The sequence below is a fragment of the Propithecus coquereli genome, unplaced genomic scaffold (genome assembly GCF_000956105.1).
Source record: "Propithecus coquereli isolate 6110/MARCELLA unplaced genomic scaffold, Pcoq_1.0 Scaffold134, whole genome shotgun sequence".
Classification (NCBI taxonomy): domain Eukaryota; kingdom Metazoa; phylum Chordata; class Mammalia; order Primates; family Indriidae; genus Propithecus; species Propithecus coquereli.
This window is the reverse complement of record NW_012137636.1, coordinates 3,070,507-3,082,277: the sequence shown is the minus strand read 5'-3', so window position 1 is coordinate 3,082,277 and position 11,771 is coordinate 3,070,507. Positions and strand designations below refer to the sequence as shown.

Sequence of the window (11,771 nt, the reverse complement as noted above, 5' to 3'; positions counted from 1 at the left end):
GAGTTGAATGTTATCATAAACAAGTCTGTAAAAATATATTTATAAAATATAGTACGTAGTCATGCTAAGAACTGGAAGAAATGAAAAAACAACTATGTTAGGGTTATGCAAGTAGATACATGTGGCTTCAAACAAGAGTCTCAAGGGATAGCATCAAAAAAATGCTAAAATGCAAATATCTATTATTATATATCTGATTTTTAAATATGTATGCATAACTAAATTAATATATTAACTATTACAAGTAGATATTTGACTGTTTAATCTATTCCCCCAATTTATATATTGAAGCTACCAAAAATCTTATCTTTTTTGCATCTTCTCACTCTGAAATAGAAGGCTGACTTATTCTCAAGATTGTCTTATATTGGAGTATATTAATATTCAAATTAAATTCAAAATTTATACTCAAATATATAACTACATAGTCTTCTCAGAAAACTAAAGTGTAAAATACTCATTGGGCTTAATCGGTTCTAAAAAAAAAATCAGAGTAGTTTATAATAATTCTTAAAATGAGTCATAACATTATCAAATGTTTATGAAAACACTAATGACAGCACAGCAGCATTTCAGGAAGAAACATGCCTTCACAGCTTTGTACTTCATTCAGAGGTTCTATTCTGGTGACATTCCAGCAGGTCTTAGTTTCTAGCCCAAATAAATTCATTATTCCCATGAATGTGCGATACCAGCAGGCTATGATTACCTAAAAAAGACAAAAACAAAGAGATAATGGAAGAAATTACCCTCTTTTCATAATAACCATCATTCCAATATACCATACCATTTTATAATATGATGGTTGCTTTTGACATTATAAACTTTGACAAATTTAAATCATTTCACTTAGGAATCAGCCATTTTAAAAATATATATAATGCTTCTATATATCAAATATACATTTTATATATAGCAAACTATACTATAAATAATATTAATAGTAACTATAAGTCAGTTAAGAAGTATATAATTAAAATATGGCAATTAAGAGAAAAATACAAAGATTTACAGAAACATTTCACATTTCATTTAGATCCTTGGATTTATTTTCTTCATAAAATGTATGAACTATATTATTTAAAAATACTGAAATAGAATGGAATAAAATAGCTTCTGGGCCCATTAAAACTTTGATCAAACAGAAGATTTAATCAACCAATTCTCTCCAATCTGCAATCCATTTTTAAAAGTTCAAAGACAAGAGAAAAAAACAGAAAAATTTACAAATATAATGCTCATGTCCAAGAGATTTTTAAAAAATAACTATACATTTTGAAAAAATAATATGAGATCATTTGGAAAAAAGTAAAAAAATAAAGAGTTGAAAAGATCGAGTAATAACCATTCACAGCTAACCATTTTTAGTACTTAGATGGTCATCCTTCTAGTCATCTCCCTAGGCATTTAAAATGTGTAACTAGAGTTACTTGATATTACATAATGAGAACATATTATAGATGTTAATGTAATATACATCACTAAACATCATAAACATCTTTCCATGGCCAGTAAGTGTAGATTGACTATTTTATCGCTTTATTTTAAAAAACTATCATTCTGCTAAAATATAATTTCTATTCTTATAAATTTATCATATGTACACACAAAAAAATACCACATTAAATGTATTGTTAAACCTAGAATTATATTCCTTTCTCGATGTAGCTTGATATAGAAGGGAAAGCATGGCTTTGAAGTCACAATTGAACTTAAATCCTGACTCTGTAAGTCACAGAGTCTATGGACTCAAGTAATCCTTCAACCTCTGAACCTCAATCACCTGATCTCTCGAATGAGTTTAATAATAACTATTTTGCAAGAGGGGGTATGATAAGAGCTTATATACATATATATATATAGTGCTGGCATACAGTAAGCATGAAATGCTTTTACCTTTTCAAAACATATTGCTAAGCTTACATTTTTAGCTTTAGATGAGAAATTAATTTCCTCATAAACACAAAAAGTATGAACATACAATTAAACATTATAGTACTCTTTAATATATAGGGTTGACAGTAAATCTACATCTTCTCAATTTTGTATCTATGTAATGTAAAAAGACTGAGAACAACTCCTTGTTGCCTATCATTTATAATGCTATCAAGTTTTAAAAACAATTGAACTACATTATCATAATTATTTTTTATAACAAAAAAGAATTTGAAAAATGTGCTTACTAATTTTTCAGTAAATATTATAGAATAAGTAAAAATAAAACAAATAGTTGAGGCCTCAGTGACCATACCATTGAAAATTAATGAAATAGAGAACTTTACTACATAAAGATCCAAAAATAACAATAAATAATAATAATTATCAAACACTGGGAAAAAGAGGCTAGTATAGTAAGCTAAATCTTCATCTTATTTAAATAATCTAAATCCTGTTATAGATACAGAATAAATCACATTAACTGAAGCTGACAATACAAGAAATAGATTTTTCTTTGATTTTTGTATTTACACAAGATTTACAGAGATAACCATTAGAATAAATTAAAAACAAGAGTGCTTCTGAAGAGTCAGTGAGAATATAGAGAATGCTGGTGCATAAAATTGCTTCTTTCATCTTAGGCAGGTCTATACTATACAATTGTTACTATTACAAATTACATTTTTAAAAGTATATAGGAGGATGTGGGGAAAAAAAAAAGTTACAGAAATCAAAACCAGAAGGAAATCCGGGAAATTTCTATGTATTTGGAAATTAAAAAATACAATTCTAAATAGCCAATGGATCAAAGAAGAAACCACATGGGAAATCAGAAAATAATTTGCACTGAACAAAAATGAAAATACAATATATGAATATTTAAGTAATGCAAACGTTTGTTTTTGGGAAGATGCAATAGATGTACTTTTCCCTATTATTCCCTTTGTGTGCAAATAAAATCCCTTTGAAGTATATACAAAGCAAACATAAGGTGACTCTAAAAAGCAGAGAGAAAAAGTTGCCTCATTTTTTCAGATTTGCAGTTAAAGAGGCTGGCAATCCAGAAATGCAAATGGGCATTGCTGTGGTTTGAATGTGTCTCCAAAATTCAGGTGTTGAAATTTAATGGCCAATGTGGTAGTATTAAGTGGTGGGGCCCATAAGAGATAATTAGGCCATGAGGGCTCCTTAGGAATGTGATTAAGGCTCTCTTGCCCTTCTGTACATGAGAACATAGTGTTACTCCCCTTTGGAAGATGTATCATCATGGTGCCATATTAGAAGTAGTGAGCATCTCTCACAAGACAACCAAACCTGCTGGGGCCTTGATCTTGGACTCCTCAGCATCCAAAAGGGTGAGAAATAAATTTCTATTCTTTATAAATTACCCAGTCTCAGCTATTTTTTGTGTGTTTATTGGGGGTTTCTTTTTCTTTTTTTAAGTTGTTTCTAAATATTAAGGGGGTACAAATGTTTTTGTTACATGGATAGCTTTTTTTTTTTTAATTTCAGCATATTATGGGGGTACAGATGTTTAGGTTACGTATGTTGCCCTTGCCTCCCCCCGCCAAGTCCGAGTTTCAAATATGTCCATCCTTCGAGTGGTACGCATTGAACTCTTTGTGTATGCATATACCTGTCCCCTCCTCCCTCCTTCATGGATAGCTTTTGTAATACTTGAGTCAAAGCTGTAAGTATGCCCATCACCAGAATAGTGTTCACTGTACACATTAGGTAGGTTTTTCTCTCTCCCCTCATCCTCCCTCCCCCTTGCTTGATTTCCAATAAGTTTTACTTCCCTCTGTGCACATGTGTGTTCATCGCTTAGTTACAATTTATGAGAGAGCACATGTAGTGTTTATTATTCCATTCTTGAGATACTTCACTCAGGATAATCATCTCTGGTTCTATCCAAACTGCTGCAAAAGACATTAATTCATCCCTTTTTATAGCTGAGTAGTACTCAGTGGTATACATATACCACATTTTGTTAATCCACTCGTGAATTGATGGGCACTTGAGGATTCCATACCTTTGGAATTATGAATTGTGCTGCAATAAATATTTGAGTACAGGTATCTTTTTTATAAAATGACTTCTTTTCCTTTAGGTAGATACCCAGTAGTGAGACTGCTGGATTGAATGGTAGGTCTACTTTTAGTTCTTTGAGAAATCTCCATACTGTTTTCCACAGAGGTTGTACTAATAATTACTGCAGTCCCCCCCAACACTGTATAAACATTCCTTTCTGTCTGCATGTATGTCGTCTTCTGTTTTTTGGACTTTTTAATAAAAGTCATTCTAACAGGGGTAAGGTGATATTTCATTGTGATTTTAATTTGCATTTCCCTGATGATTAGTGACACTGAGCACTTTTTCATATTTTTTGGCCAGTTGACTATCTTCTTTTGAAAAACTTCTGTTCATGTCTTTTGCCCACTTTTTAATGGGGTTGTTTTTTTTTCTTGCTGATTTGCTTGAGTTCTGTATAGATTCTGGATATTAGCCCTTGATTGGATGTATAGTGCACAAATACTTTCTCCCATTCTGTAGTTTGTCTATTTGCTGTTGATTATGTCCGTAGTGGTGCGAAGCTTTTTAATTCAATGAAGTCTCATTTATTTATTTTTGATGTTGCTGTAGCTGCCATTACAGAGTCTTAATGATAAATTCTTTGCCTAAGCAGACAGCTAGAAGAGTTTTTCTTACATTTACTTCTAGAATTCTTATGGTTTCATGCCTTAAAGTCTTCTATCCATCTTGAATTAATTTTTTTGAGTGGTGAGAGATAGGGGTCCTGTTTCATTCTTCTGCATGCAGCTATGCAATTTTCCCAGAATCATTCAATGAATAGGGCTTCTTTTCCCCAGTGTACGTTGTTGTCTGCCTTGTCAAAGATCATTTGGCTGTAGGTAGATGGTTTTATATCTGGGTTCTTTATTATGTTCCATTGGTCTATGTCTCTATTTTTATACCAATAATATGCTGTTTTGGATACTATAGCCTTGTAGCATAATTTGAAGTCTAGTAATGTGATACCTTCAGATTTGTTCTTTTTGTTTAAGATTGCTTTAGCTATTTGAGCTCTTTTCTGATTCTAAACAAAGAACAGAATTATTTTTCTAGATCTGTGAAACATGACATTGGTATTTTGATGGGGATCACATTAAGTCTGTAAATCACTTTGGGTAGTATGAACATTTTAACAATGTTGATTCTACTGATCCATGAGCATGATATGTTTTTCCATTTGTTTGTGTCATGTGAAATTTCTTTCCTCAGTGGTTTCTAGTTCTTCTTGTAGATATCTTTCACTTTTTTGGTTAAGTATATTCCTAGACATTTTATTTTCTTTGTAGCTATTGTGAGTGGTACTGAATCTTTCATTTGACTCTCAGCTTGGCTGAGATTGGTATGTCGAAATGCTACTGATTTGTGTACATTGATTTTGTAAGATGAGACTTTGCTGAATTTATCAAATTCAGGAATCTCTCGCTGCAGTCTTTGGGGTTTTCTATATACAAGATCATATTATCAGTGAAGAGCAATAGTTTGACCTCCTTTTTCATCTTTTGGATACCCTTTCTTTCCTTCTCTTGCCTTATTACTCTGGCTAGGATTTCCAGCACCATATTGAATAGAAGTTAAGACAGTGGGCACCCTTGTCTTGCTCCAGTTCTTAGGGCAAATGCTTTCGACTTTTCCCCATTCAGTAGAATGCTGGCTGTGGATTTGTCATATATGGCTTTTATAATTTTGAGATAAGTTCCTTCTATGTCTAGTTTTTTGAGGGTTTTTATCATGAAATGGTGCTGGATTTTGTCAAATGCTTTTTCTGCATCTACTGAGATAATCACGTGGTTATTTTTTTTCCTTCTGTTTATGTGGTGAATTGTATTTATTGATTTACATATGTTGAACCATCCTTGCATCCCTGGGATGAAGCCCACTTGGTCACGGTGGATTATTTTTTGATGTTGAATTTGGTTTGCTAGTATTTTATTGGGGATTTTTGCATATATATCATAAGGCATATTGGTATGTAGTTTTCTTTTGTTGTGTTTTTTCCTGGTTTTGGTATCAAAGTGATACTGGCATCATAGAATGAGTTGGGGATGATTCCCTCCTTCTCAATGTTACGGAATAATTTCTATTGTATGGGTACCAGTTCTCCTTTGTAGGTCTGGTAGAATTGGGCTGTGCATCCATCTGGTACAGGGCTTTTTTGTGTGTTGGAAGACTTTTTATTACTACTTTGATCCTGCTTCTCATTATTGGTCTGTTCAGGAGTTCTATTTCTTCCTGACTGAGCATTGAGAGGTTGTGTGTTTCCAGGAATTTGTCCATTTCCTCTACGTTTTCTAGTTTATGTATGTAGAGATTTACATAGTATTCATGAATGATGTTTTATATTTCTGTACTATGAGTTGTAATATCTCTTTTTTCATTTCTTATTGAGTCCTTTCTCTTCTGTTCTTGGTTAATCTAATGAGAGGTCTATCAATTACGTTTATCTTTTCAAAGAACCAGCTTTTTGTTTTGTTGTTCCTTTGTATTGTTTTTGTTTGTTTTTTATTTCATTTAGATCTTCTCTGAGTTTTGTTATTTCTATTCTTCTGATGGATTTGAGTTTGGTTCTCACCCTTTTCTAGTTCCTTGAGATGTGATATTAGGTTGTTACTTTGTGATCTTTCTGTTTTCTGATGTGCACATTTAAGGCTACAAATTTTCCCCGTAGGAATGTTTTTGCTGAACCCTATACATTTTGATAGTTTGTGTCCCCTCTGTTGTTCAGTTCAAGGAATCTTCTGATTTCCATCTTAATTTTACTGTTGACCCAAAAATTGTTCAGCAGCAGGTTACTTAATTTCCATGACTTTGTGTAGATTTGAGTGTTTCTCTTTGAAGTGATTTCTAGTTTAATTCCACTGTGGGCTGAGAAAATACCAGGTATGATTTTAATTTTTTTTTTTTTAATTTGCTGGGACAAGTTTTGTGACCTAAGATGAGATCAGTCTCAGAGAATGTCCCATGTGCTAATGAGAAGAATGCATATTCAGTGGTTTTGGGGGAGAATTTTACGTAAATGTCTGTTAAGTCTATTTTTTTAGGTCCTATTTAAGTCCAGCGTTTACTTATTTTATGCTATGATGATTTGTCCAGCTCTGACAGTTGAATGTTGAAGTACCTGGCAATTATGATGCTACTATTTATTTCCTTGCTTAGCTCTAGGTTAATTTGTTTTAGGTACCTGGGAACTCTTGTGTTAGGTAGATACATATTTAGGATTGTTATGTCTTCTTGTTGAATTGCCCCCTTTGCCATTATATAATGACTATCTTTGTCTTTCTTTACCATTGCTGATTTAAAGTCAATTTTATCTGATATGAGAATGTCTACACCTACTCTCTTTTGGTTTCCATTTGTGTGGAATAATTTTTCCATCCTTTCACATTAAGCCTGTGTTCACTCTTGTGGTTTAGATGTGTTTTGGGGAGACAGCAGATACTTGGGTTTTGTTTTCCCACACATTCAGCCAGCCTGTCTTTTGAGTGGCACATTCAAAACATTAAGTGATACAATTGATATGTGGGATGGTGTTCCATTCAGCATGTTAGGTAGTACTTTATTGCTTTGTTTTCCCTCTTGTGCTATTGTTTTGTATGAGTTGTAAGCTTTAGCTTTTTTGGGTGATTTTGCACTGATGGGTATCTATTGTGTTGATTCATGTATAATGAAGTTCTGATTATTTACTCAGGGCAGGTCTGGTCATGACAAATTCTCTCAGTGTTTTCTTGTATGGAAAATACTTAATTTTTCTATCAATTGTGAAACTTAGTTTTGTAGGATATAAAACTCTAGGCTGGAAGTTGTTCTGTTTAAGAAGATTAAAAATGGGTCCCCCTTCCCTCTGGCTTTGAAGGTTCTGCTGAGAAGTCTGCAGTTAGCCTGATGGGTTTTCCTTTGTAGATTAGTTGTTGCTTTTGTCTTGCTGATTGTAGAATTTCCTCCTTCATTTTGACCTTGGCCAGAATGATATTTCTTGGAGATATCCTATTTGCTAAGAATCTTCCCAGTATTTGATGACCATCTTTCATCTGGATCTCTTGCAGTACCAGGGAAGTCTTCCTCAATAATTCCCTTGAATAGATTTTCCATGCTTTTAGCTCTTTCTTCTTCTCCCTTGGGGATACCTATAATTCATTTGTTAGTTTGCTTTACATAATCCCTTATCTAAGTGATTGCTCAGCCTTTTTCATTCTCTTTTCTGCCTCTTTCAATGACTGGGTTAGCTCAAGAGCCTTGTTTTCAAGCTCTGTGATTCTTTCTTCACCTTAGTTTAGTCTGTTGCTGAAGTTTTCTGCTGTGTTTTGAAATTCCCTAAGTGACTCTTTCATTTCTTTAAGTTCTATTATATCCACCCTTATGTTGTCTAGCTCTTTAGTGATTTTTTCTTAATTTCCTGAAATATTTTTTTTGGGTTTCAACTTTTTCTTCATTTCTATTCATCTTATTTGCCATCCTTATTCTGAATTCCATTTCTATCATTTTGGTAATTTCGTTGTGATTGGAGTTCACTACTGTGATCCCTTGGAGGTGTGTCAAACTGTTTTGCTATTTCGTGTTGCCAGAGTTCCTTTGTTGATTTCTTCTCATCTGAAAAGCCCTTTCTTGGCTCAAGGCTAATAGGTTTGCAGAGCACTTGGTTCTTTCCAAGAAGCTCTTCTGCTTAATTACAAGAAGCAGAGGAGCCTATATGGAGCTTTTTTATTTTTTTCTATCCTGAAATGTTGACATGGCAAGAGAGCGACATGTACACTAAAAGCCTATAGTGAAGCTGTTCTGATTTGTCCTGTTCACCTATGATTGCCACAGTTCAAGTCTGTGCTGGATGATCTTTGTGCTGGGTGTTGGGTTGTTACCAAGATAGTTGTAAGAAGTTAAAGTTGGGAGCTGGGTTGAGACCCTCTCCGTGGAGGCTGGCATTGTGCATATTGTTCTGCCTTGAGTCTCCCTGCAGAAGTGACAGTGGCAGCTGGGTGAGGCTATCTAGGCAGGGGTTGTGTGTTCCCAGGCTGTGGGTGTTTGTTGAACTAAGTCCAGGTGTAATGGCGGCTAGAGGCTGGGTGGTCTCTGGTGGCGCGCTGGACCTTCGGCCATTTCACCAGCTCTGCAGCAGTGGTGGAGACTCAGGGGTGGGATCTGGGGGTCCAGGTGCAGCACTAGAATCTCAGAGGCAGTGTCCCAGGCCTAGTGGGAGCTCTGGGGCCATATGGGCAGAGTCTTAGGCTCCAGTGCAGAAGTCTCAGAGCTGAGATTGGGGAGGAGCCAGAAGCAGGGCCACTTGGGTGGCATACTGCTCTGACCTGGAGGGCAGAGGCAGAGCCAAGCAGGCAGCAGGCTGTTCTGACCTTGGGCACGGAGGTTCAGCTGCACATATAGCAGGCTCTTCTGCAGGCTTGGGGACTGCGGATGCCAAGTCATATATGGAAGTTGGTTCTAGCAGCCCAGGGACCGTGAAGCTCTCTCTACCCTTCAGTTCCCACTAAAACAGTCACCCAGAGCTTCTCAGGTCACAGCCTGTAGCACCCCTTGCAACTACCCAGTTCAGATCTTGCCACACTGGAGGGGTGGGGTGCTTGACTTCCAGCCACAGGATATGGCTCAGAGGAGCATTCACTCAGTCTAATCCCTCACCATCTTGGTGGGGGCAACCTCAAGGCTACTGCTGCAAAGCTTAGTCCTCTGCAGATCTGGTACCATGCACCTGAGAGCACAGGATGGCATCAGCTGCAGGAACCCCGAATCTGCTGCTGCCTGGTCTTTACTGTGCCTGCTCTCAGGTGCAATGACTCCGTACAGGCTCTAGGCAGCTCCCCAGTCTGTCCAGACTGAGGCCTGTGGTGGTGGAGGGAGGCTTCTCACAAGTCAGTAACAGTGTCTGCAGGGTGAGTATGGCACCCCAGCACTCTATCCTCCTAATCTTCCCTGCCTGTAGATGGCTCCCCACAGATTCCCTTTGATCTTTTAGAATGTACTGCCCCTTCACCTTTTTTTTTCACTGAGTTTCCTGTTGCTTCTCTGTGATATTACAATGTCCCTTCTGAGAAGAGCTATCTGTAGGTAGGCATCTGCCTGCAATTTACTCCTTTCCTTGAGAACAGTGTGCTCATGGGCTGCTTCTAGTCCACCATCTTCCCCCTCACTCTCTCTCAGCTTTGTTTTTTGAATAGCACAAGACAGACTAAGACAGGCACAGATCAAAAAGTATCAACAAAGTGAAGAGATCAGGAAAAGGGTAGCCTAAAAATACAAAAAACTTTGAAACAATAACCTCTCTGCTCCAACCATTTACCACACATACAAAACAAACAAACAAACAAAACCCTCCCAACCTTGTGGCCCCACCCCTACCACACCAACAAAGGCCAAATGGGGAATCTGTACTTCCACCCTCTAGCCTTTAATGAGGTACCCTAACCCACCCACTGGGATGGTGTCAGAAAAGGCCGAGTTAGGAGCTCCTTACCCCAACAGTGTCACTGAAGACTCTGTGAGGAGCCTGGATTTCTACCCCAATCGGCAATAAGGAGGCATTCCCTTCCCTTCCTCAGTGTGGTGACATCAGAGGAGACCTAGTGGAGAGTCAGGACTTTCATCAACATGCATAGTGGTAAGGCTATTCCCACCACAATGTCAGCAGAGACCACATGGTAAGTCAGAACTTCCAGCCCACCAGTATCAATTAAAAAGCAGTCCCACCTCAGGGTTAGTGGAAGCCAGGGGGTGAATGTGGACTTCTCTACCCTCTGGACAGTAACAAGATGGTGCCTTCTCCTTCCTTTGCTGGAGTAGTGCCAGGGGAAGCCAGCTAAAACAGAAAGTTTGAATAATATCCAGTCTTATAATATTCACGATGTCCAGGCTTCAAGTGAAACTCACTCACCCTATCAAGAACCAGAAAGGTCTCAACTAAATGAAAAAAATTAATAGATTCTAACACTGAGATGAAAGAACCATTAGAATTAGCAAAGATTTTAAAGCAACCATCACAAATATGCTGTAAAGAGCAATTACTAATATAAACATGCTTGGAACAAACGAAAAATAAAAAATTTTAGCAAAGAGATAGGAAGTCTCAGGAGAAAAAAAAATAGAAGACATAAGGAAAAGCTAAATAGAAATTTCAGAACTGAAAAATACAATAACCAAAATTTTAAAACTGAATGAATAGGCACAACAGCAGAATACAAGGGACAGAAGAAAATAATCAGTGAACTGGAAGATAGAACAATATAAATCACTCAATTTGAGTAACAGAGAGAAAACAGATTACTAAAAGAACAGAACACAAAAACACAGCTATAGGGACCTGCGAGATTTTAACAAAAGACCTAACATTCACATCACTGGAATCATGGAAGGAGGAGAAAGAGGCAGGGCTGGAAAAAGAATTCAAGGAAATAGTGGCTGAAACTTCTCAAATTTGGCAAAAGATAAAAACCTGAAGATTCAAGAAGCTGAGAAAATCCCAAACAGGAAAATATAAAGAAATCCACACTAAAACACATAATACTTTAGAAAACTTTTAAAGACTAAATAGAAAAAAAATATTAAAACAACAAAGGAGAAACAAAACCTTACCTAAAGGAAAAAAACAACTCTACTAACTGTGGATTTCTTATCAGAATCTATAGATGGCCAGAATGAAGTCGTACATTTGTCAAATGCTGAAAAAACTGTCAACCCAGAATCCTATATCCAGCAAAAATTTCCTTCAGGAAGAAAAAGAGACTTGACATTCTGAGATTAAGTAAAAATTTAAAAAAAAT

The 11,771-nt window shown here is 36.2% G+C and overlaps 1 protein-coding gene across 1 annotated transcript in view; it reads right to left on the bottom strand.

Moving 5' to 3' along the window:
• The window catches only part of DPY19L2 (dpy-19-like 2 (C. elegans)), a 139,239-nt gene that overhangs the window by 104,056 nt on the left and 23,412 nt on the right, over positions 1 to 11,771 (bottom strand). Inside the window, exon 5 of the mRNA XM_012638753.1 lies at positions 589 to 709. Coding sequence (XP_012494207.1) covers positions 589 to 709 — 121 coding nt within the window. The remainder of the gene's footprint in view (positions 1 to 588; positions 710 to 11,771) is intronic.